This window comes from Ceratotherium simum, chromosome 35 (genome assembly GCF_057802395.1).
Source record: "Ceratotherium simum simum isolate JZ-2026a chromosome 35, ASM5780239v1, whole genome shotgun sequence".
Lineage (NCBI taxonomy): Eukaryota > Metazoa > Chordata > Mammalia > Perissodactyla > Rhinocerotidae > Ceratotherium > Ceratotherium simum.
In genome coordinates this window covers 7,481,709-7,508,465 of record NC_141934.1, presented here as the reverse complement: position 1 = coordinate 7,508,465, position 26,757 = coordinate 7,481,709, and the positions used below count along the sequence as shown (strand labels likewise).

General features: G+C 39.1%; 1 protein-coding gene across 4 annotated transcripts in view; it reads left to right on the top strand.

Moving 5' to 3' along the window:
- SFI1 (SFI1 centrin binding protein) overlaps positions 1 to 26,757 on the top strand; it is a 95,346-nt gene that overhangs the window by 14,227 nt on the left and 54,362 nt on the right. For 2 of the 4 annotated variants that reach the window (XM_014786953.2, XM_014786952.2), the window contains exons 3-6: positions 9,310 to 9,483; positions 10,966 to 11,037; positions 19,912 to 20,022; positions 21,198 to 21,292. In XM_014786953.2, the coding sequence (XP_014642439.1) occupies positions 9,310 to 9,483; positions 10,966 to 11,037; positions 19,912 to 20,022; positions 21,198 to 21,292 (452 nt within the window). The remainder of the gene's footprint in view (positions 1 to 9,309; positions 9,484 to 10,965; positions 11,038 to 19,911; positions 20,023 to 21,197; positions 21,293 to 26,757) is intronic. The other 2 variants (XM_087423935.1, XM_087423936.1) reach the window with 2 other exon arrangements.

Sequence of the window (26,757 nt, the reverse complement as noted above, 5' to 3'; positions counted from 1 at the left end):
TTTTCCTTCTTTGTATTGTCTTTGTCTGGCTTTGGTATCAGGGTGATGTTGGCCTCATAGAATGAGTTAGGAAGTATTCCATCTTCCTCTATTTTTTGGAATAGTTTGAGAAGGATGGGTATTAAATCTTTGAATGTTTGGTAAAATTCACTGGAGAAGCCATCTGGTCCTGGACTTTTATTTTTTGGGAGGTTTTTGATTACTATTTCAATCTCTTTACTTGTGATTGGTCTATTCAGATTCTCTGTTTCTTCTTGGTTCAGTTTTGGGAGGTTATATGAGTCTAAGAATTTATCCATTTCTTCTAGATTGCCCAATTTGTTGGCATATAGTTTCTCATAGTGTTCTCTTATAATCCTTTGTATTTCCGTGGTATCTGTTGTAATTTCTCCTCTTTCATTTCTAATTTTATTTATTTGAGCTTTTTCTCTTTTTTTCTTAGTAAGTCTGGCTAAGGGTTTGTCAATTTTGTTTATCCTTCTCAAAGAACCAACTCTTTGTTTCATTTATCCTTGCTACTGTTTTTTTGGTCTCAATTTCATTTATTTCTGCTCTAATTTTTATTATTTCTCTCCTGCTGACTTTGGGCTTTGTTTGTTCTTCTTTTTCTAGTTCTGTTAGGTGTAGTTTAAGGTTACTTATTTGGGCTTTTTCTTGATTCTTAAGGCGGGCCTGTATTGCTATGAATTTCCCTCTCAGGACCGCTTTTGCTGCATCCCATATGAGTTGATATGGCATATTTTCATTTTTGTTTCTTTCCAGATATTTTTTGATTTCTCCTTTAATTTCATCAGTGATCCATTGGTTGTTCAGTAGCATGTTGTTTAATCTCCACATCTTTGTCACTTTCTCAGTTTTTTTCTTGTAGTTGATTTCCAGTTTCATAGCATTATGGTCTGCAAAGATGCTTATTATGATTTCAGTCTTCTTAAATTTATTGAGACTTGCCTTGTTTCCCAACATATGGTCTATCCCAATATATCCATATGCGTGCTTGAGAAGAATGTGTAGTCAGCTGTTTTTGGATGGAGTGCTTTGTATATGTCTACTAGGTCTATCTTGTCCAGTTTTTCATTTAAGTCCACTGTTTCTCTGTTGACTTTTTGTCTGGATGATCTATCCATTGATGTAAGTGGGGTATTAAGATCCCCTACTATTATTGTGTTGTTCTTAATATTTCCTTTTAGGTTTGTTAATAGTTGCTTTATGTACTTTGGTGCTCCTATGTTGGGTGCATATATATTTATAATTGATATGTCTTCTTGGTGGAGTGTCTGTTTTATCATTATATATTGCCCCTCTTTGTCTCTATTAACGTTTTATCTTGAAGTCTACTTTGTCTGATATGAGCATGGCAACACCTGCTTTCTTTTGTTTGCCATTAGCTTGGAGTATTGTCTTCCATCCTTTCACTCTGAGCCTGTGCTTGTCTTTAGAACTGAGATGTGTTTCCTGGAGGCAGCATATTGTTGAGTCTTGCTTTTTAATCCATCCTGCCACTCGGTGTCTTTTGATTGGAGAGTTCTATCCATTTACATTTAGAGTAATTATTGATATATGAGGGCTTAATGTTGCTGTTTTATCACTTATTTTCCAGTTCTTTTGCATTTCCTTTGTTTCTTGTCCCATGTGTTTTGGACTGCCAATTGTTTGGTCCTTCTGTCTTATGACTCTTTTAGTTTTCTCTTTATTTATCATATGTGTTTTTGTTCTGATTATTTGTTTAGTGGTTACCTTGAGGTTTGTATAAAAAATCTTGTGTATGAGATAGTCCATTATCTGGTGGCCTCTTATTTCCTTATACTAAGTCAATTCTATTGCTTTCCTCTTCCCCTTCTAAGTTATTCTTGTCACAACTTATTCTATCTTGTGTTGTGGGTGTGTGTTTAAAGTGATGAGGTTATATTTATTTTTGGTGATTTCCTTCCTTTGATCTTTGATTTTGGTATTTAAGTGGTTGCTAACCTATTCCGGTAAAGATCTGCTATTTTTCTGATTTTGTCTATCTGTTTTTCTCCTTGCTCCAAGCTTTATATTCCCTTTCACTTCTTTTTTTCAGGCTTGAGGGCCTTCTGGAGCATTTCTTGTAGTGGGGGTCTTGTGGCCATGAACTCCCGTAGCTTTTGTTTATCTGGGAAAGTTATTATTTCTCCATCATATTTGAAGCATATTTTTTGCTGGATAGAGTATTCTTGGCTGAAAGTTTTTGTCTTTCAGTATTTTGAATATATCATTCCAGTCTCTCCTAGCCTGTAAAGTTTCTGAGAGCCTGATGGGAGTTCCTTTGTACATTATTTTTTGTTTTTGTCTAGCAGCCCTTAATATTGTTTCTTTGTCATTGACTTTAGCCAGCTTTACTACTATATGCCTTGGAGTGGGCCTTTGCCTTTTGACGTATTTAGGCGACCTACTGGCTTCACTTACTGGTATTTCCTGCTCCTTCCCCAGATTTGGGAAGTTCTCAGCTATTATTTCCTTGAATAGGCTGTCTGTTCCTCTTTCCTTCTCTTCTCCCTTAGGAATACATATAATTCTTATGTTACATTTCCTAATTGAGTCAGATATTTCTTGGAGACATTTTTCATTTCTTTTTAGTCTTAGTTCTCTCTCCTCCTCCATCTGCAGCATACCTGTATTCCTATCCTCTGTAATGCTAATTCTTTCCTCCATATTGTCAGCTCTGTTCTTTAAAGATTCCACATTCTCCTTTATCTCCTCCACTGTGTTCTTAATCTCCATCAATACTGATTGGTTTTTCTTTATGATTTCAATCTCTTTTGTGAAGAAACTTCTTATCTCGTTGAATTGTTTATCTTTATTTTGTTGAGCTTTTTTATGATAGCTATTTTGAATTCTCTGTCGTTTAGGTTATGGATTTCTATGCCTTCAGGGTTGATTTCTGGGTGCTTGTCATTTTCCTTCTGGTCTGACGATTTAATGTACTTTTGCATTGTGGTTGCTGTATTGGCTTTGTTTTTCCTCATCCTGGAAATATCTGGTTGCAGTTTCCACCTGCCATTACCGTGTGGGGGTCAAGGGCTGTGTAATCTGAGCATCCTGCACTGCCACGGGCCACCTGCGCTCTGCCTGGGCTGCTCTGCTGCTGCGGGCTGCCCACGCTCCGCCCGGGCTGCTCTGACTGATCGGCTGAGCTGCAGTGTCGGGCATGCGGGAGGGAAGTGCTCTCTCTTTTGCCCGCTGGGTCCCTGGTGGGGAGGCGCTTCTCGCTCGCCCCTTGTTATCCACTCTCCTGGGGTGCTCAAATGTTTATGGTACCCCTGCAGCAGTGCTGAGTCCTCTGTGTGGGAGTTTCCCGCTGGCTGAGAGAGCCTGAAGAGCTACGGTTTCCCCACAGAGTGCCACCCTTCCTCCCTCTCTTGGAGCCGCGCAGACCCAAATCACTGATCTGATGGGGAGGGAGAGGATTTCTCCTTACCTCTGCCCGCTTCCTCCAGGGACCCCAGCACGTCCACTCTCAGATGTGTGGCAGTGTGGGTTTTTCCGATGTCCCTTTGTGCTGTGTGCGAGTCCCTTGTTTGTCTGTGAATGTCCCTTTTGTTGTATCTTATCGGGGGAAGAGTTTACGGGAAAGCTCACTCTGCCATGATGCTGATGTCACTTCTCAAATTATCCTATTTTTAATATGTCATCTGTTTTCTTTGGGACCCTTGGGAGTTTTTATAATGACTGTGTTGGATTTTGTCAAATCTTTTTCTGTGTCTATTGAAATGATCGTATGGTTTTTGTCCTTTCTTCTATTAATAGGGTGTATTACATTAATTGATTTTCAGATGTTAAGCTATCCTAACATTCGTAGGATAAATCCCACTTGGTCATGGTATTTGTTATATGGTTTTTATATGTTGGATTTGGTTTGCTAATATCTTTTGAGGATTTTTGTGTTTATAGTCATAAGGGATGTTGATCTGTATTTGGTGTGTGTGTGTGTGTGATATGTTTGTCTGCCTTTGGTATCAGGGTGTGATACTGGCCTCAAAGAATGAACTTGGAAGTGTCCTTTCCTCCTTTATTTTCTGAAGGAGTTTATATTATAGAGTATTGATATCATTTATTTTTTAAATGTTTGATAGAATTCGGTAGTAAAGCCATCTAGACCTGGGCTTTTCTTTGTAGGAAAGATTTTAATCACTAATTCAATTTCTTTACTTGTTATAGGTCTATTCAGAGTTTCTATTTCTTCTTGAGTCAATTTTGGTAATTTGTGTTTTTCTCGGAATATATTTATTTCATCTAAGTTGTCTAATTTGTTGGCATCAAGTTCATAGTATTCCCTTATAATTTTTTTAGTTTATGAAGGGTCAGTGGTATTGTCTTCTCTTTCATTCCTACTTTTGGTGCTCTATGTCTTCTCTCTTTTTTTTTCTTGGTTAATCTAGCTAAAGGCTTATTAATTTTGTTGAAGGACGCTTACTGTTAACACTTTTTTTTTTTTCTTAAGCTAATTTGAATTAAGTTCCTGTTGCTTGCAACCTGGGATGCTAACTAACATACAGAAGTTTTTATAGAATCTATTAGGCCTTGGGCAAGGTGGAAGCCTAGGTAGTTGGAGGGACCTATTCAGCAGGTATATGGACCCTTCCCCCTGAGCAGTACCATCTTTGTGCTTCAGCCCCCAACCCTGTTCAGTCTGTGTCTCAGCTCAAAATTCAGTCCTAGGAGAATGAATCTAGTTGGTTCAGTGTAAGTCAAGTCCCCCTGCTCTAATCAACTGAGACTTGGAGGAGGGTAACAGAGTTCCATCATAGGTGCTGAGGTCTTGCCTCTGCTGATCCTACAGAAAAGGGATCTTTGAAACCTGAATCAATACCCTGACAAGGTTTACCACAGATCCACAGAGTATTCTTCAGGCCTGCCTTATTTCCTCTTCTGAAGCAAATTAATCATGGCCTTAAAATGAAGCTTTGTGGCCTCCAACTCTGGCATAGTTTCCCCAAATACCCTACAGCTTTAGGTGGGGGAGCCGGAGAAGGGAATGTATTTGCTTTAAAAAAAATTAAACATAACACAGATATAGAAAGGTGCATAAAGTGTACTGTTTAATACATCATTTTGAAACAAACATGTAACCATCACTGAGGTAAAGAAATAGCATATTATCACCACTTCAGAAGTCCCTTTTATGTATCCTGTCCCAATCACACCCACTCCGTCTTCCCTAGAGTTAACCACTATCCCACCTTTAATAATAACTTTCTCAAATTTCTTTATATTTTTATCCGTTAAGTATGCATTCCTAAACTATACAGTTTAGTTTTGCCTGTTTGCCTTTATATAAATAGAATCATATTGTATGTGTTCTTTTGTGTCTTGATTCTTTCTCCTAAGGTTTTAAGATTCCTCCATGTCATTGTCTATAGTTGTTTGCTCATTTTTCTTGCTCTATAATACTACATTATCAGAATATTCCACAGTGTATCCATTCTGCTGATGAGCATCTGGGCTGTTTCCATTTTTTGAATGTGATGAACATTTTCATATGCATAGTGTGGCACACAGTGGTTCTCAGATTTGAGCGTGCATCAGAATCCCCTCAAGGGCTTGATAAACACAGATTGCTGGGCTATACCCTCAGAGTTTCTGATTCAGTACCTCTAGGGTGATGCCCAAGAATTTGTATTTCTGCTAAGTTCCCAGATGCTGCTGATGCTATTGGTTCAGGGATCACAGTTTGATAACCACTGTTTGGGGCATATACTTGGGAATATATTGCTGGGTCAAAAGGTATGAGAATCTTCAATTTTGCTAGGTAATGGTTTTCTAAATTGGTTGTACCAGTTGATACTATCACTGGCAGTGTATGGGTGTGCTTGTCACCTCACATCTCACTAACACTGTGCCACTCTGGTAGGTGTGTAGTGGTAGTTCATTGTGCTTTTTGTTTGCATTTCCTGATTCCTGTTGCAGTCAAGTAGCTTTTTAATGTTTTTTGGGCATCTGGGTTTCTTCTTTTTGAAGTACACATTCAAGTCTTATTCCCATTTTTCTACCGAGTTGTATATTGAGTCTTTTCCCCAATTGAGATTTATGAGTTTTTATATTTCTGAATATGAATTCTTTGTATTTTTGTGTGTGTGTGTGTGTGAAGAAGATCAGCCCTGAGCTAACATCCATGCCAATCCTCCTCTTTTTGCTGAGGAAGACTGGCCCTGGGCTAACACCTGTGCACATTTTCCTCCACTTTATATGGGACGCTGCCACAGCATGGCCTGACAAGCGGTGCATCGGTGCACGACCCGGGCCGCCAGCAGTGGAGCACGTGCACTTAACCGCTACGCCACGGGGCCGGCCCCTCTTTGTGTGTTTTACATGTTGCAAATATCTTCTCCCTCTTTTTGGCTCACTTTTTTCATTCTGGTATCTTTTGATGAATTAAGGTGTTTTAAAGTTTAATTTAGTCAAAATTATCAGTCTTTTCCTTTTAATTAATGCTTTTTCTGTCATGTTTTAAGGAACCTTGTTGTTCCCTAAGATCATGAAGATACTCTGTATTATCTTCATTGCTTTGTTATTTTGCTGTTCACATTTTATTCTCTAGACCACCTGAAATTGATTTTTGCATTGTGTGAGTTTCTTTTTTTCCATGTGGATGTCCAATAGTGCTAGCACAGTTTATTGAAAAGATTGCTCTGAAGTGCCACCTTTATCATTAATCAAGGGTCCATTTAAGCCCAAGCTGTTTCCGGGTGTTCTACGTTATTCTTATGGTCAATTTGTCCCTGCTACAAAATCATGATGTCTTGATTATATAGCTTTACGATAAGTCTGAGATCTGAGTAAGGCCTCTCACCTAGTACTTTTTTTTTTTTTTTTGTGAGGAAGACCAGCCCTGAGCTAACATCCAATGCCAATCCTCCTCTTTTTTGCTGAGGAAGACTGGCCCTGGGCTAACATCCATGCCCATTTTCCTCTACTTTATATGGGACACCACCACAGCATGGCTTAACAAGTGGTGCATCAGTGCACGCCCGGGATCCTAACCAGCGAACCCCGGGCCGCCGCAGCAGAGTGCGCGCATTTAACCGCTTGTGCCACTGGGCTGGCCCTCACTTAGTACTTTTTTTGGGAATGTCTGTAAGCTAGTCTTGGTCTTTTGCAATTCTATATAAGCTTCAGAATCAACTTGTCAGGTCTTCTCCCTACCCCTTAAAATAATCACTGTTGGGGTTTTAACTGGGATTACTTTGAATCTATAGAGCAGATTTGGAAAAATACCAAAAATACTATTTTGGTAAGTCCTGCAATTATCCTTGTAGAAGTGTTTACATCTTTTGTTAGATTTACTTAAAATGGCCCCCAAGCTTAGTGCTGAAGTGCTGTCTAGTGTTCCTAAGTGAACGAAGGCTGTAATATACCTTATGGAGAAAGTAATTATGTTAGATAAGCTCTGTTCAGGCATGAGTTTGCTGTTGGCTGTGAGTTCAGTGTTAATGCATCACTACATGTATTAAATAAGGTGTCTTAAAACAGAAGGACACATAAAACAAGGTTATGTATTGATTGGTTGATGAAAATGTTTTCAAAGTCTTGCAGGAACCTAACCATGTATTTCCCTTAGGGACAGTGGTTCAGTATATTCACTAATTCAGTGTTTATGGTGACTTGATAGAACATAACTACCGCAAATAATGAGAATCAACTATATCTAGATCTGTATTTTTTTCCACTGAACAATTTGAGAGTAAGCTGAGGTCAGTTGTCCCAAAAATGTTATTTATAGCAAAAAGAAAACAATATAAGAAAAACTTCCCTTTTTATTCCTTTCCTTTCTGGTCTGGGATTACACGTCTTTTTAGTCTCCTTTAATTTGGAATTCTTTCTCAGTCTTTCCTTACCTTTCATGACCTACACATTTTTGAAGAGTTCAGACCACTTACCTTTATGAATATTTCTCAATTTGAGTTTGTTCAATGTTTCTTCATAATTAGATACAGGTTGTGTATTTTCAGCAGGAATATCATAGAAGTGATGCTCTGTTCTTCTCAGTGCATCAATATTAAGAGACACATCATGTTGATTTGGTCCTATTATCATTGATGTTAACTTTTATCACTTGGTTAAGATGGTGTCTGCCAGTTTTCTCTGTTATAAAGTAATGAATAAGAATTTTGTGGGGAGATACTTTTTGAAACTGCATTAATATCCTGTTCCTCACAAACTTAAATCCACTTGTTTTTGCATCCATTGCATCCATTGATGATTCTTGTCTGAATCAGTTATTACTATGATGGTTCCTAAATGATGATTTTCTAATTCTCTCATTCCTTCTAAGTTTATTAGTTAGCATTCTACTACAGAATAGAGCTTTACATTCTCCCCTATGTATTTATTTATTCATTTATTTATTTTTATCAGTATGGATTTATGGATTCCTATTTTATTCAGTCAGTTTTAATCTATTACTGCTCAAATTTTCCCAGATTTGGCCAGTGGGAGCCCTTTCAAGCTGGCTCCTGTGTCCTTTTGACACACTCCCATCATTCTTTGAACACTTTTTTATTTTCTGACCCAATAAGATATTCCAGACTCATTTGTATTTTCCTTGTCCCAGACCTGAAAGTCAGTCATATCTCCAAGGAACACTGGTTCCTTTTAGTAGGGAGTGGTCTTTTAGAAACAATATTTGAGCTCTAGGTATGCTCATTGCTATGGGATGTCATTGCTTCTAGGTATTTCCTGCAGGCAGAGCTCTGACATACTTTTTTTTGTTGTTGTTGTTGAGGAAGATTAGCCCTGAGCTAACATCTGTTGCCAGTCCTCCTCTTTTTGCTGAGGAAGATTGGCCCTGGGCTAACATCTGTGCCCATCTTCCTCCTATACATTTTTTTTTAATCATGAGTTCATACCAATAAGATAATCTCTCAATGTTTCTGAAATGGGATTAAAAGTCAGAAATTTAGTGTTTAGTAAAAGTGTGTGGTTTCGTATTGATATAAAAGTCACATTATCTGAAAATCATTCCTAATTGTTTTTTATATAAAGGAACCTGTTTCCAATTTGTAAATGATTCCCCTTAAAATGACATACTAAAGAAGAGTGTGTTAGGACTAGTGACTCCAGGGTTCCCTCCAGCTCTGTAGTTCCTGCCTAGAGTGGGCACCCAGCAGTACCCACTTCCAGTGGCTGACAGTGTTTCTGTCAGAGATTGGGCTGCTTATTGTCCCTGAAGCACGGTTATCATCAGTCTCGATGAGCTTCTCTGTTTAATTTCACTTGTATGTTAAAAGGTATTTACATCACATGCAGAGGTAATTTGATTCTCTCCTTTCCCCCTTACTCCTCAAATTTAAGGTCTTTTAGGGATGGTGCAGTTAAAAAACCTTATTCTCCAAAGATATTGTCCGGCAAGAAGTCTTCTGTCTTCTCTGCGCTCCAGAGTGAGACACCTAGTGCCAGTCGTCCAGTGCAGTATCGTGCCTCACATGCTTGGACCCGAAGGGGCCGGTTAAGAGAATTGCGCATCAGGTGAGCTTGCAAGTAGTCATCTGTCTGCAGTGACTTTTCCATTGTTCTCCCTTCTTGGTTAAAATGAGGGCGTGATTTTTATTGTCCTATCTCAAGTAGTTGGAGATCTTGATACCTGCTCTTCATGGCAAAATATTCGGAAGAAAGGGATACAGTCATGCGTCACGTAGCGACGGGGATACATTCTGAGAAATGCGTCATTAGGCAATTTCGTCATTGTGAGAACATCATAGAGTGTACTTACACACAGCTAGGTGGTGTAGCCTACTATACACCTAGGCTATATGATACTAATCTTATGGGACCACCATCGCATATATGGTTGTTGTTGACTGAAATGTTGTTATGTGGTACATGATTGTATTTAGGAATCTGCAGATATAAAATATGTCATTGAGTGTTTTCATTCATGTTCTCCAGTTGTGCCCCACAATGTGTAAGCTGTAAAGAGTCTTCCAGAAAAAGTCTTAACATGGTCCAAGAAAAATTACTGTTTTCTACTACTCTTGATTAGGTCTATCAAAGGCATCCATTTATTCATTCAACAAAAATTTATCAGGTGCCTACTCGGCCAGGTGTTGTGCTAGATGCTTAGCATACAGGGTGAATAAGATATTCCTGATCCATGACCTCATGAAAGCTTAAAATCAGGTAGGCTTGACAGACTTTTAAATAAGCCACAACAACAAAGTGTGATAAGTGCTAGGAGAGGAGAAAGATGTGGTACTATAGGCCCATATGGCAAGAACAGCCCCGCTAGTGTAGCCAGCAGTGACTTCCTGGAGGAAGTGGAGTTTAAGCCGAGTCCTGAAGGATAATGTAAGAATAAGCCAGATAAAGGGCAGGAGGAAGAAGAGCGTTCCAAGCTGAACCTGGAGATTAACTGGCCGAGACAAGCCATCTTTTTATGTGTGTACCAGGCACTGTGCTAGGTACTGGAGATACTGTAGGACGTGCTTCCTGCTGTTGGGCTCACAGTGCAGAGGAGCAGTAGGCACCCTTCAAGCCAATTACTATGATTTGGTGTCGTAACATTACACTAGGGGTTGGCACAGAGTGCTAAGAGTACAAAGCAGCTCACTCTGTTTGGGTTGGGGAAGGTCCAGGAAGGCTTCACATAGGAGCAAGCACTGAAGATGAGCCTTGATGGGTAAGTGGACATTTGCCAGATGTTTTAAGCAGGAAGAATAATATGAACAAAAGCATTATCATGTACTTCCTTCTCCTTAACTCTGAAGTCTTCATTGACAAAATACTTTATATTGAAATTATTTTAAAAAAATAGTCTGCTTGATTTTAGCTTTATACATCTGCCCCATCCTATGCTCTGTTTGATGCAAGATTAACTGTGATTCACTTTTTGACTCATATTGGCATCTCTCCCCCAGGGAACCTTAAAGTTTCCCTTTACTTTCTAGAAAATTGATGACATAAGCCAAATGGAGTTTTAAAATGTGTATATCCTTTCTTTCCTTCTTTCAGGTGTGTGGCCAGAAAGTTCTTGTATTTGTGGATTCGAGTGACTTTTGGAAGAGTATTTCCCTCTAAAGCCAGGTAGTGTTAGCTCAGAACACCAAATCTGCTGAGTTCATTCTAGGTTTTTGTGTTGTGTTAAGCCCATATGTAACCTTCATAATGGCAAGTGTTACCTTCCTTCCCTGCTCCTCCCTTAGCCTCCAGCAGGCATATAATATAATCGTAACTTAACGTGTATTAGTTTGACTGAATGAGTGTATGAAGGAATCATAGGTAAACGAGGACCGCTAAGACCCTCTGGAGAAGTAAATGAGCTCCTTCAGGGCACTGGTGAGCCTCACAAATTAGCTGGTTCTGGGGCAGAACCTGGGGAAAATCTTGGCGTTGGCAAGGGGAGTGAAATTGTAGTCAAGAGAAAGTCCCTGTGCCATAGCTTCACTTGCGTAGGCCTCCACCCACTGCTGTGGTTTTGGTTAAGATCTCTTTAGCTGCAGCGCCCAGAGTGTACTGCAGGGGGAGCCACCAGGGTCAGGGACTCCGTGCAGGAAGCTGTGTAGTGGAGAGAAGGGGCCAGGGTAGGGTATGTTTCAGAGGGGGAGTTGGCAGCCATTGAGAATGTAAACATTTTTTAAAAACTGAAGTGTTAGAGGTTCTCCCTCCCTCCCCTACAACCTTTCCTCTTTCATTTTTCTGACGGTTTGGCTTTCCTAATCTGGAGCATCACCCAAGGTCTCTTGATTCATGGTCTCTCAAGCGAACTTGGCCTGCCTGTGTTCTCTGAAATCTTTCTTTGTACTCCTTGTGCAGGGCCCTGCTGTTCCCATCTCCTTTGTGTGTCTTTTTTTTTTTTTTTTTTTAAAGATTTTATTTATTTATTTTTCTCCCAAAGCCCCAGTAGATAGCTGTCTGCCATAGCTGCACATCCTTCTAGTTGCTGTATGTGGGACATGGCCTCAGCATGGCCGGAGAAGCAGTGCGTGGGTGCGCGCCCGGGATCGAACCCGGGCCGCCAGCAGCGGAGCGCGCGCACTTAACCGCTAAGCCACGGGGCCAGCCCCTCCTTTGTGTGTCTTGACCAGTGAAGCTCACAATGTGGCGACAGCCCATTCCAGCTGCAGGCACTAGGCATATTCTCCTCTGCTTTTCCTTCTTCTCCTGGACTTGGCCCTGCCCTTCTTCACTGCCTTAGCAGCTGTTCAGTGCCTTCAAATACATTGTTCTTTTGTCCTGCCTTTCCTGTGCTCAGTGGGAGAATTGATTTGAATTACCTAGTTTGCCATTATTGGAAGTCTCCTGTTTTTGTTTTTTTATTCAGTTGAATAATTTATTTTCCCCCCATTGGCTTAGAAGTTATATCTTTTATTCTTCTTTTATTGACTACTCTAAAGAATATAACATGTGTCTTTAACTTCTCAGAGTCTAATGTTAATTGATCCTTTTGCCCTCTTCCCAAACAAGGCAAGGTCCTTAGAATACTTTAACTCTGCCTGCCTATCTCCCACTTATATGCCCTTATTGTAATGTATTTTAATTTGGTTTATATTTTGAAATCTACAAAACATTATTATTCTTATTTCATACAGCTAATATTAATTTAGATTTATTCATGTATTTGCCCTTTCTGTTGCTCTTATTTTCTTCCTGCATCTCCAGGTTTCTATCTGTGATTATTTTCCTTTTATCATAGAACATCCCTGAGCATTTCCTTTAGGGTAGGTCTGCTTGTGATGAATTCACTAAGATTTTGTCTGTCTAAAAATGTTTTTATTTCACCTTCATTTTTGAAGGCTATTTCACTGGGTATAGAAATCTTGGCTGCAAGTTTTTTTCTCAGCACTTTGAAGATATTCCATTGTCTAATGGCTTCCATTTGTAAGCTGTTGGGCTAATTGTTGCTCTTTTGAAGATTCAGCTAAGATTCTTGTCTTGGTTTTCAGAAGTTTTGATATGATATGCCCAGGTGTGGATTTATTTTCCTTTAGCTCATTTAGTTAGTAGGTTACAGGGGATTTTTTGTTTGTTCCTGTTTTGTGGGCACATCTTTCTGGTGTACTTTCTTTGTAGGAATGTTAGTTTGCTTCTTTTCTTTTCTCATACAATAACTTTGTATAGGATTTGACCTCAAATACTTTTCCGTTGCTCATTTTGATGTGAAATTAATTTTTCTGAACTTTTAGAGTAAGGCCGTCAGTTAAGCTTTCCTCGTTTCACAGAGCTCCCTCTTCTGTCTTTTTTGTAGTGTTCAAAAACATGACGGCTTGCTCAGTGGGATATCCTGGTTCTATCTCCCTACCATACTTGGTCTGATCTTCTGTTTCCTTGTCTCTGTTGTCCCTCTCCTGCTCGATTTCTATTCTACTCCCAGCGGTTTCTCCTCAGTATGAAGCCCTATCCTAGCAGGGAGCCTGGCAGGTTGCTTTGTAGACAGTAGGGGCTGGGCTGCTGCAGCTGCTTCGGTTCTTCTGCTTTTGTTTTTTTTTTGAGGAAGATTGGCCCTGAGCTAACATCTGTTGCCAGTCTTCCTCCTTTTTTCTCCCCAAAGCCCCAGTAGGTAGTTGTATGCCATAGTTGCACATCCTTCTAGTTGCTCTATGTGGGACGCCGCCTCAGCATGATTTCATGAGCAGTGAGTAGGTCTGCGCCCAGGATCCGAACCAGTGAACCCCGGACCACCAAAGCAGATCGTGCAAACTTAACTGCTATGCCACTGGGCCAGCCCCTGTTTCAGTTCTTCTTATGTGAGCTCTGGTAATGCAAAGGACAGAACTCTCCATTTCAGCTGCTGGTCTCAAATTGGGCCTCTGCTTTTTCCAGTACAATTTATTGGCTGTTTTGGGGTTCTCCTGTTCTTAGCTTCCTCAGATGCCACCCTCATTGCTCCTTCTTCCTCCTGTACAAATGTTAATACCGTGCAGGTCTTTTGACTATGGGTCGTTTGTCTTCACCTGCTTGTATTTTGGATTCATGGGGATACCATGTCACCTAGTTTCGTTGTAACTGATACATGAGTTTTTGGTTTTGCTTCATGGTTGCTCTCTGTGTTTTATGGGGCTTCAGAGATTGAAAAACTATGTTGCTGCTCCCACTATCTTCCCCAAATCCTTTTCCTACTTAATTTTATTTAACTTATATTTGACCCATATTTAACTAGAAACCTCTTTTTGAATAATACCTATTTATATTCCAAGTACTTGGGAAATGCTGAATGTATTAGTTGGAACCACATTGATTCTAAGAAAGAGAAAGTCTGACAAGGGCTTAAACAAATTGAGGTTTGCTTTTTCTCACAAGCAGTCTGGAGGTTAGTATTGATTCAGCTGTTCATTGATGCCATCGAAGACTCAGGCTTTCAGTACCTTTCTAGTTCATCATCCTTATCATATTGGCCCTTTGTCCTCAGAGATGACACACTGCATAGTTGCAAGATGACTGTCCTAACATTACACAGGAAGCAAGGGAAAGGGTGGTGTCAGCTCGATCTGTCTCTTTATCAGGAAAGCGGAACTGTTCTAGAAACCCCCAGCTGCATTCTACTTCTGCATCACTGGCCAGAGCTGTGTCACTGGTCACCTTTAGCTACAGAGGAGATTGGGAAAGAAACATTCCCAGCCTCCATAGTAGATGCTGGTGAGGAAGCAGAGGCTTGGCAGTGGGTGTTGGGTTAACCAGTGACCAACGTCTCCACACTGCTTTAAAACAGTCACATTATACTCTTTTACTTTCTTTGCTCTTGAGTGGTAGCAGGGTATAGAGGAAAAAATACTGAAATGAAACTTAGGAGACCTGAGTTTTGGTTCTAACCCGGACCCTTGCTAATTACTTGATCTGGGGATAAGTTATGGCTCTGGGCCTCAGTTTCTCAAATTGTAAAATGAAGGAGTGAGAATGTTTGTTCTCTGAGCATCTATCAGAATTAGAATTCTCACACTATGTTTCCATTGACTTAGAAGCTAATGATGGGGTGGTTGTTTTCAAATCGCAATCTCTTTTTAAATCAAATGGATTATGTTTTTGTTACTTTGGGGAAGGTTGGGCATATGATCTTTGCTTTTTTTGGCCTTTTCCATACTGAATTATTTATTTCTTACTTTTAGGAATGTTAGAGAGGAATGATATCATACCAGAAACTGCAGAATAATGCTTTTATGTTCTTGGAGAATGTTTTAACTATTATAAACTGGGGTTGTTTTATCATTAATAAATTGAACCAAAATGACCATTGAATTAGTAGGGCAAAAATAATACAGTATGTGTCCGTATATAAAGGACTCTGAGGGCTGGCCCCATGGCTTAGCGGTTAAGTGTGCGTGCTCCGCTACTGGTGGCCCGGGGTTTGGATCCCGGGCGCGCACCGATGCACCGCTTCTCCGGCCATGCTGGGGCCGCATCCCACATACAGCAACTAGGGGGATGTGCAACTATGACATACAACTATCTACTGGGGCTTTGGGGGAAAAAATAAATAAATTAATTTAAAAAAAAAAAAGCACTCTGAAATGCGAGGTATTCGCCTATTTTTTTGAGGAGAAGATCTGAACAAAACTTTTTGGCTAATTTGGGAAGTATGTAAAACAGTCATGTCCATTTATAGTATTTAATTCATCAATACTTCTTCCTAATTTTAGCTAATGGCCTTGCTTCCTATTTTCTTGAGAAAATAGAAGCAACAAAAGAGACCTTCAGGGCCGGCCCCGTGGCTTCGCGGTTAAGTGCGCACACTCCGCTACTGGCGGCCCAGGTTCGGATCCCGGGCGCGCACCAACGCACCGCTTTTCGGACCATGCTGGGGCCGCGTCCCACGTACAGCAACTAGAAGGCTGTACAACTATGACATACAACTATCTACTGGGGCTTTGGGGAAAAAAAAGGAGGAGGATTGGCAATGGATGTTAGCTCAGAGCTGGTCTTCCTCAGCAGAAAGAGGAGGATTGGCATGGGTGTTAGCTCAGGGCTGATCTTCCTCACAAAAAAAAAAAAAAGAGACCTTCACAAGCTCCCTCCACTACATCTACCCAACGGCATCTGTCACCATGTAACCTGTCATCTGTTAGGCAGATGAACTGTCTGCTCTCATCTGTGGCAAAATCCTAGACTTTTGCACTATATTCCCGTCATGCCTACTCAAGACCATCACTCTCTCAGTTTGTTTCTCTTTTCTGCATCATCAATTTTTCCCTCTTTACTACGTCTTTTGTACCAGCACATAATGCTGTTATTTTTCCCATCCTGAAAAAAAAATTCTCCCTGACCCTACTTCCTCTGGCAGCTGGCGCTCCAACTCTTTGTTCCCCTTTACATCAAATCTCCTGGCCATTCTCAATGTCTCCAGGACCTCTTCTTGCAGTCTCTCTTAAATCCGTCCCAGGAGGCTTTTGATTCCACTGTTGCACGAAAACTTTTTGTTAAGGTCACTAAATTTGCTAAAATTCATGGTAAATTCTTAAACTTCCTCTTTCTTGACCTGCCAAGCATTAGACAGTCCATCATTGCCTTCTTCAAGAAGCCCTTTCTTCTCACAGCTTGCAGGTTACCATTCTCTCATAGTTTTCCTTCGACCTCTTTGACGGCTCCTTCTAATTCTCTTTTGTTGGTTCCTCCGCGTCTAAATACCCCACACTCAGTCCTTGCACTGGCTCTCTGTCTACCTCACAACCATGGCAATCTCATCATGATTCCCAAAGGTACACACCCAGCCCAGACCTCTCCCTCGAACTCGGACTGCTCCATACGTGACAGCTCTACTGTGTGTCTGATAGACGTCACAACTCAATATGTCCAAAACCAAAATCTGGATCTTCCCCACAAACCTCCCTGCTGAGTCTTCCCCGTCTCAGTTAATGGAAACTCCCATCCTTCTAGGTACTCACATCAGAAACCTGGGAGTCATCCTTGACTCCTCTTGTTCTCTCACACCCCAATTTAAAATGCTAGATGCCAATTATGTTGATTCAACCTTCAAAATATATTCAGACTCCAACCTCTTTTCAGCACCTCCACTTGCTACCACTCTGATGCAAGCTGTCATCATCTCTCCCCTGAGTGACTCCACTAACCTGCTCGCTGGTCTCCTGCTTCCAGTCTTGCTCCTGGTCGGTCTCTTCCCAGTAGTTGATCTGAGTAAATCAAGTCACGTCACTCTTTTGCTCGGACCTTGTGTGGCTTCCTGTCCTGCAGAGAGTAGGAGCCAGAGTCCTTACTGTGGCCTCCAAGGTCAATCAACTTTTGTTTTACCTGTCTGTGAATCTTTTTTTTTTTTTTTTCATTTCCGCTGTCACATTTTTAATTTCCAAGAGCTCTTTTTTGTTCTGTGAGTGTTCCTTTTTTAAAAAATAACATCCTGGAGACTTATAATTTTTTGAAGATAATGTAGTGATTTGTTTGTTTTTAAGATTTTTGTCTGCTCGTATTGTCTGTTTCTTCTGAGCTTCTCATTTCTGTGTGCTTTTGGTCACTGTCTCCTGTTGGAACCTTCCCTCAAATGTCAAGACATCCTTTTATTGTCTGTTCATCTTTGAGTTAGGCATTAAAACGCTGATTTTGGAAGCTTCTATATGTATACATAGGGACTTATACATCAAGAGCTTCACTTTAGACTTTTAAAGCAGAGACCAGACACTTTCACTGAAGGACCTCCAACTGTCAGTATCTGAAGGCCTTTTTCCTTAGGTTGATCAGTTTTCCCCAGAGCAGAAGAATCCTCCAGACTCCTAGGGTGGGGTGGTTATAAGTGTGGTTGCAAGCAGGGGAGAGGGAATGTGGGTCTCACTGTTCAGTATGTAGACTGTCGGTTTAGGACCCTCTCCAGAGCTCTGCCTGGGATTGTAGAGTCTAGTGCCCCTCTAGTTCAACCTCTCCAGAGATAAACCTGAGTCTCTGGGTGAATAACAGGATCCAGAGGCCTAACTGCTTCTTACCACAGTCTTGCAAACTATCCTGTGTTTTCAGCTTCACCCAGGGCTCCCCACTTCCTGATGTCTCTCATTCCCAGGCCTTTCTGGGGCCTGTGCCACCAGCTGGTTGCTTCCTAACTCCCCTCCCTTACCTCTGCTCTCTCTGATATGTTGCTTCAGTTGCCATTTGCCTGCCTGCTTTCCATCATCTAAAATTTGTTCACATCTCTTGTCTATCATTGTTACTCTTATTCTCTTTCTCTTTGTGGGCGTACACCTTTTGAATTGTATTTGCTGTAAATAGTAGATGGTAAAAGGAAGTACACGTGCAAATGGAAGTGGTTCTTTTCCATTATAATTTTTAACAATTATTAGCAAAACTGTTGTTAAAAAAACTTTCAAACTACAGAAATGTGTAGTGTAGGGAACCCCAGTATCCTATAATCCCACCTGAGAGAGAAGCACTGGTAATACTTTGGTATTCTGGAGATCTTTCCAGGCTTTCAATATATGTAATATAATCATTTATATATATAAACACACGTACATACGTATATATGCAAATACATATGTGTGCACACATTTTATGTAGAGATATTTGGTGTATATTATATTAATTCCAACATATGGATACTGGAAATACAAAAAATATTAATTTTTTTCCAGTTTTATTATGAAATAATTGACATACAGTTACATCACTATATAAGTTTAAGGTGTACAGCGTGATGTTTGACTTACATATATTGTGAAATTAGATTACCACAATAGATACAGCTAACATCTATCTTTTATAGATATAATAAAAAGAAAAGAAGAAAAAAGGAATAAAATTTTCTCCTTGTGATAAGAACTCTTAGGATTTGCTCTCTTAGCAAAAAAATTATTAATTTTTTAAAAATGGTATCATACATACTGTGAAGTAACTTCATTTTTTCAGCTACCAACTTTTTTGGGTATCTGTCCATTTCAGTGTCCTTAGCACTACTTCATTCATGGAAAATGACTATGTGACACTGATTGAATGTAACCTGTCCTATTTTGATGAGCATTTGTGGTGTTTTTTTCTTTCTTTTTTTATTATTAAGAACAATAGTGAGGTAAATTTCCCCATGTACATCTTTGCAGGCCAGTTTTTTAAAACTATAAGTGGGGGCCGGCCTGGTGGCGCAAGAGGTTAAGTGTGTGCGTTCCACGGCAGCGGCCTGGGGTTCGCCGGTTTGGATCCCGGGCGCGCATCGACGCACCGCTTGTCAAGCCATGCTGTAGTGGTGTCCCATATAAAGTGGAGGAAGATGGGCATGGATGTTAGCCCAGGGCCAGTCTTCCTTGGCAAAAAGGGGAGGATTGGCAGATGTTAGCACAGGGCTGATCTTCCTCACAAAAAAAAAAAAAAAAACTATAAGTGGGTGAGGATGAAGACATATTAGTAACCTGCAGAACCATGAAAAGAAATTGAAAGTGGTTGATAGGACCAGAGATCTTGAGTCATCAATCATCTAGACAGTGTGCCTTGTTAGCATCAACACAGTCTGTCACTGCTCTTCTTTTTACCGTCTTTATTTTCTCTTACTTATCATCTGCTGTTATAACTCCCCCGGCCAGCTTTCAGTTAAACTAATATGCTCTGTTCCTGTTAGGTATTAGGAATACCTTTAGGCATTTGCTTATTTTATAACTTTTAATCTCCTAGGTATGTAAATGAAAAGTGTAGCTACTACTTTTTACGAACCAAAAATATTTTTTAGTCTGGCGAATGAAAAAATTAAAAATGATAATTCTCAACTCGTGGTATGTGAAAAGTCAGATTTTTATTTGACTTTAACATCTTTAATTGGTAAGATTAGTAGTATAAAATTTTTTAGCCTCATTTCTAATTTAAGTGGCTCTAAAGTTTGGTCTGAAAAAGTTAAACCTATCTATTTTTAATATATTTTGGTGTTACCAAATAATGAGCCACACTTTTCTCTGAGAAAGCAATAACAACATGAGACTGTGAATTGGGGGTAAATATCAGCTCCAACATCACCGTGTCTCTCTCTGATTTTTTTCTTTGCCATAGGTTTTACTATGAGCGAAAAATACTATGGAAGGTCTTTGAAGAATGGAAAGAAGAGTGGTGGGTCTCCCATCGAGAGTGGAAACTCTGTGTTCGAGCTGACTGTCACTACAGGTCGGATTTCATATTATATTACTTCAGTTTTACTGATACACATTATCAAATAATTGCTTGTTGGCATGTTTCTTGTCAAAAGGAGAAAAGTTTTTAATCATTTTTTTTCTTCAAGTTCTTTTTGGAGTAAGCAAGATCAAAGTCCTAAGTTAAACTCAAGCACACACGCCCATGAGCGCACATGTGCACATGAGTGCACACACACAGGGACACCCTTCTAATTCAAGAAGCCATGATATGTTGGTCATGCTAATGATTTGGATAGGGTTTTCTCACTGACTGTCACTTCTCTATCATTTCTAATTCTGAGAGTATTCTGTTTTTTAAAATAATAAGTTGTTTAAATTTGTATGGATTATGGGAGAAAATATATGCCCAATATAAGACATTAAGATAATAGAAACAGAAGGAAAAAACTCTTAATCCTTGACATTTGTATTCCCCAGAGATGGGTGGAGGAGAAAGTAAAAATTGAGAACTATATCAAGTACACATTGTTAGGCCTTTCAAAAAATAAATGTCATATTTAATATAATAATAATAAATAATATTTTATCATTTAATAAATATATTTCATACATTATGTCTTTAAAATGGTATTCACTCATTGTAATCACTCTATGTTTAGGTATTTGGTGCTAGGGTTTCTGATTTATGCCTAGTTCAGATAAAATATAGACACGTTCAGTAGTTCTAATAAGCTGATAGAGTATGAAATCAAGTCTTAGGAAAGTGAAAATATGGAGGGATTGACAGTCTTAATGTGTGTAGTGTATGTATCAAGAAGGAAAAGACAAAGGAAAAAGTGTCACTGACCGTGTTTTAGTGCAAAGGAGAAGTAATGTTTTACATAATGTGGATGATTAAGATGGTTAAGATATGACTATCGTTCTAAACATCACAGCTTTGTGGATCCTGAAAGTGAAGTTATTCTCGGAGAAGTCAAACCTTTTTTCCCTCAGTGATACTATAAGTTGTGGAGAACGATTCTTCTTGAAGGAAAATAGGTTTCACCATGATTGTAGGAAATGCAATTTTAGCTTAATATATGTATACGGCTTTTTTGTGTCAGAAGTGTCCATGTTGATTTCTCCCGAGTACAGAATAGACTAGGTATATCAGATAAGGAATTGTTTTGTTTCAAAAAAATGCCATTTGCTTTTTTGGCTCCTCAGATATTACTTGTACAACCTGATGTTCCAGACCTGGAACACCTATGTGCATCAGCAGCAGGAGATGAGGAACAAGTACATAAAAGCTGAGGATCATGGTGAGAAAAGGAAATACATGTCTAAAGAAAATGCCCACATTTACTTTTTCTTTCCTTTATTAAGACTATTTTTTTAGAGAGTTTTAAGTTCACAGCAAAATTGAGGGGAAGGTACCGCGATTGCCCATATGCCTCCAGCCCCGACACATGCACAACCTCCCCCATTATCAGCATTCCCCACCAGAGTGGTACATTTGCTACAATTGATGAACCTACATTGACACATGATGATTATCTCAAGGCCATAGTTTACATTAGGATTCACTCTTGGTAGTGTACATTCTGTGGGTTTGGACTAATGTATAATGACATGTATCCATCATTATGGTATCATAGAAAGTATTTTCATTGCCCTAAAAATCCTCTCTGCCCCACTTATTCATCCTTCTCTCCACCCCCAACCCCTGGCAACCACTGATCTTTTTAAAGTCTGCAGAGATTTGCCTCTTCTAGAATGTCATAGATTTGCAATTATATATAACTTTTTCACATTGGCTTCTTTCACTTAGTAATATGCATTTATCCCTCATGTCTTTTCATGGCTTGATACCTCATTTCTTCTTAATATTCCATTGTCTAGATGTACCACAGTTTATTCATTCACCTACTGAAGGACATCTTGGTTGCTTCCAAGTTTTGGCAATTATGAATGAAGCTGCTGTAAACATCTGTGTGCAGGATTTTGTGTAGACATAAGTTTTCAGCTCATTTGGGTTGATACCAAGGACTGCAATTGCTGGATTGTATAGTTAAGAGTATGTTGAGTTTTGTAAGAAACCACCAAACTGTCTTCCAAAGTGGCTGCACCATTCTGCATTTCCACCAGCAGTGAATGAGAATTCCCGTTGCTGCACATCCTCATGAGTATTCATTGTTGTCAGTGTTCTGGATATTGGCCATTCTAATGGGTGTGAAGTGGTATCTTGTTTTAATTTTCATTTCCTTGATGATATGATGATATATTATCTTTTTATCTACTCATTTGCCATCTATATAGCTTCTTTGGTGAGGTGTTTGTTAAGGTCTTTTGCCGTTTTTTAATTGGGTTGTTTATTTTTTTGAGAATTTTAAGAGTTCTTTCTATATTTTGGATGGTAGTCCTTTATCAGATGTGTCTTTTGCGAATATTTTCTCCCAGACTATACTTGTCTTCTCATTCCTTTGACATCGTGTTTTGCAAAGCAGAAGTTTTTAATTTTAATGAAATCCAGATTACCAATTTTTTCTTTCATGGATAATGTGTTCCTATCCAGGAGCATGGAATAGCTCTCCATTTGTTTAGTTCTTTGATTTTGTTCATCAGAGTTTTGCAATTTTTCTTATATAGATCTTGTACATATTTTGATAGATTTATACCTAAGTATTTCCTTTTTTTGGCTGCTAATGTAAATGGTATTATGTTTTTAATTCCAAATTCCACTTTTTCTTTGCTGGGATATAGGAAAGCGATTGACTTTTATATATTAATCTTGTATCCTACAACCTTGTTATAACTGCTTATTAGTTCCAGGAATTTTTTTTGTTGATTCTTTTGGATTCTCTACATAAACAATCATGTCATCTGTGAACAAAGACAGTTTTATGTCTTCCTTTCCAATCTGTATACCTTCTATAGCCTTTTTTTGTCTTATTGCATTACTAGAATTTCTAGTAGGATGTTGTAGTGAGAGGGGACATCCTTGCCTTGTACCTGATCTTAGTAGGAAAGCTTCAAGTTTCTCACCATTAAGTATGATGTAGGTTTTTTGTAGATATTCTTTATCAAGTTGAGGAAGATCCCTCTTTTCCTAGTTTACTGAGAACCCACATTTACTTTTGCAGAAGCTCTTGGGAAGAGCAAACACATTATCTCTGAGAGAGAATAACTCTGGGTCAAAGGGAAGATTTTTTTCAGTTCCATTTCATGTTTTCCAGAATGTGTGACATCTGAGTAGAGACTTGTGTATGATCAGAACTCCATTGTTTTCTCTATATGGCATGGCTACAACTCATTTAAGCACAATTTGTGTGAACTGACTGTTCCTGCCCTGCTGATGCAGGGTGTTGGCTGTGTTTTCTCATGGCGCCTGGGAGTGTTGTCTCTCTTACTCACTTCTGATCTGCTTTGCCCAGGTTGCCCCTTAGTGATCTTGTGGCCAGTTTAACTCTGGTCAGTGTCTGGTTTCTCTGTGAGTTGATCCGGGAAACCCACTTGGGGAGTCTAAGGGAGAAAGGCACTGAGTTCCAAAATGCTAATGCAGCCTGCATTAGCAGCTGCCTCTTCACCATTCTACATGAATGCCCTGCGGGCATCTCAAACTCGCAAGTCACAAATACAACTTGTCAACTCCCCCTCATTTAGACCTGCTTGTCCTCCTACTTTTCCTAGCAAAGTGAGAAGCTTTACATAGGAATGGCTTGTCCGTTCCTCATGCCTCATGTCATTCAGTTGTCTACTTTTATAAGATGTTCCTCTGAGGTATCACCTGCACTCACCTTCTTTTCTTTGCCACTGCCTGAGATTAATCCTATCTTTTCCCCAGAGTGTTATTAAGTATTTCTTCTTTAATCTCCCTGCATTTATTTTCTTCCCCGTCTCGTGGTACACATAGCTACAGGAGTGCTAGGACATAGATAAGACCATGTCATTCCTGTGCATAAAAGTTCATTTGGCTCCTCTTTGCTTACAGAACAAAGTCAGCACTCCTTGATATAGCAGACAAGGTCTTCACCTGTTCCCTTGCCGTGCCCTCCCGTACACCCACGTCCTTGACGCACTGAGTGGGCTCTTCCGTATCTTTCCATCTTTATCCCTGCAGTTCCTCCATCGGGCTCATTTTAAATGTCACCTTCCCTGTGCAGCTTTCCCTCATATTCTCCAGCACAGTGGGTTCTTTCTTCCCCTGTGTTCCCAAAGTATAAGAAGCTCTTACCCAGGCCTCTTAGTTATAGAACCAGATGCATTGTTTCAGTAGATAGCTGGTAAGTAACTTATGTTGACTTGTTGTTTATTTTTTAATTTACACACAGATTCACTTTTTGGTGTACAGGTTTGTGAGTTCTGACGAATACGTAGTTGTATAACCACCAGTACAATCAAGAGACAGAACAGTTCCATCGCTCCTGACAGAATTCCCTTGTGCTAACCCTCCATAGCACCCTCCCTCTTACTTGACTCCTGGAAACCACTGATCTTCTCTATCACTATAGATTTTCCTTTTCTAGAATGTCATATAAAGGGAATCATATAGTCTGTAGCCGTTGGACTCTGCCTTCTTTCACTCAGCATAATGCATTTGAGATTCATCCAAGTTGTTGTCTACGTCAGTAGTTCTTTTTATTGCTGAGTTGTATTCCATTGTATAAATGTACCAGGGTTTGTTTATCCAGTCATCAGTTGAAGGACATGAGTTGTTTCCAATTTTACACAATTATGAATAAAGTTGCCATAAACATTCATGTATAGGTTTCTGTGTGAACTTCTCTTGGGTAGGTTATGCCAGCATAGGATTACTAGATCCTATAGTAGGTGTATGTTTAGCTTTATAAGAAACTGCCACACTGTTTTCCAAAGCAGCTGTACCCTTTTTCATTCCCACCAGCGATTTATAGGAGCTCTGCTTGCTCTGCATCCTCACCAGCACTTGGTATTGCCATTTAAAATAAAATTTTAACTATACTGATAGGTGTGTAGAGGTATCTCACTGAGGTTTTAATTTGCTTTCCCTAATGACTAATGATGTTCAGTATCTTTTCCTGTGCTTATTTGCTGTTTGTATATCTTCTTCAGTGAAGTGCCTGTTCAAGATCTTTTATCCTTGTAAATGGAGTTGTGTGTGTTCTTGTCGAGTTTTGAGAGTTGTTTTTTTTTAATATATTCTGGTTACAAGTCTTTTGTCAAAAGCATGATTTGCAAATATTTTCTCCCAGTTGGTGGCTTATCTTTTCGTTCTCTTAACAGTGTCTTTTGCAGAGCAAAAGTTTTTAATTTGGGTGAAGTCCAATTTATCAATTTTTTTTTATGGATTGTGTTTTTGTCGTGTCAAAGAACTCTATCCAACCCAAAGTCATGAAGATTTTCTCTTACGTTTTCTTCTAAAAGTTCTGTGGTTTTACATATATGGATCTTGTATATCCTGCAACCTTACTAAATTCATTAATTAGTTCTAGGAGCTTTTTTATAGATTCCATGGGATTTTCTACGCAGACAGTAATCTTCAAACAGAGACAGTTTTATTCCTTCCTTTCCAGATTCTTTTTATTGCACTGGTTAGGGCTTGATATTGAATAGGAGTGGTGAGAGTGGACATCCTTTCCTTGTTCCTGATTAAAGGGGAAAAGCATTCAGTCTTTAACCATTAAGTATGATGTTAACTGTAGGTTTTTTTGATAAAGTGTCCTTTATCAGGTTAAGGAAGTTCTCTTTTATTCCTAATTTTCTGAGCATTTTTATCATTAATAGATGTTGAATTTTGTCAAATAATTTTTCTGTATTTATTGAGATGATTATATGGCTTTTCTTTTTTAGTTCCTTAGTATGGTGAATTACATAGAATGATTTTTAATTTTGAACCAGCCATATATTCCTCAAATTAATGCCACTGTTTATATATTGCTGGGTTCAATTTGCTAATATTTTGTTGAGAATTTTTATGTCTGTGTTTATGAGGGATGTTGATTTATAGTATTCTTTTGTTGTAATGTCTTTGGTTCTGGTTTAGGATAATATTGGCCTCATAGAATGAGTTGGGAAGTGTTTTACCCTCTTCTATTTTCAGATTTGTAGAACTGGTATTATTTCTTCCTTAAATGTATAGTAAAATTCTCCAGTTGAAACCATCTGGGCCTGGACTTTTCTTTGTTGGAGTGTTTTAAACTTTGAATTCAAGTTTTTTAATAGATATAAGACTACTCAGGTTCTTGAATGACTTTTGGTAGGTTGTGTTTTTCAAGGAATTGAAAATTGAAATGTGTTCTCGAATTTATGGGCATAGAGTCATTTGAAGTATTTCATTATTGTAATTTAGTGTTTTCAGAGTCTGTAGTGATAGCCCCTCTTTCATTCCTGATATTGGTAATTGGTGTCTTTGGCCTTTTATTCTTGGTCACTCTGGCTAGAGCTTTATCAATTTTATTGATCTTTTAAAATAACCAGCTTTTGCATTCATTGATATTCTCTGGTGTTTTTGTGTTTTCAAGTTCCTTGATTTCTGTTCCTATCTCTATTATCTCACTTTTGCAACATTTGGTTTTTAATTTGCTCTTCTTATTCTAGTTTCCTTTTTTTTCTTTTGGCAGCCGTGGTGGGATTCAATCTAGTTTCTTAAGGTACAAGCTGAGATTATTGATTTGAGACCATTCCTTTTTTCTAACATAAGCATTTATTGCTATAAAGTTTCCTTTAAGCAGTGCTTTCACTGCATCCACAGATTTTAATATTTGCAGTTCTGTTTTCATTCAGTAAAAAATTTTTTATAATTTCCTTT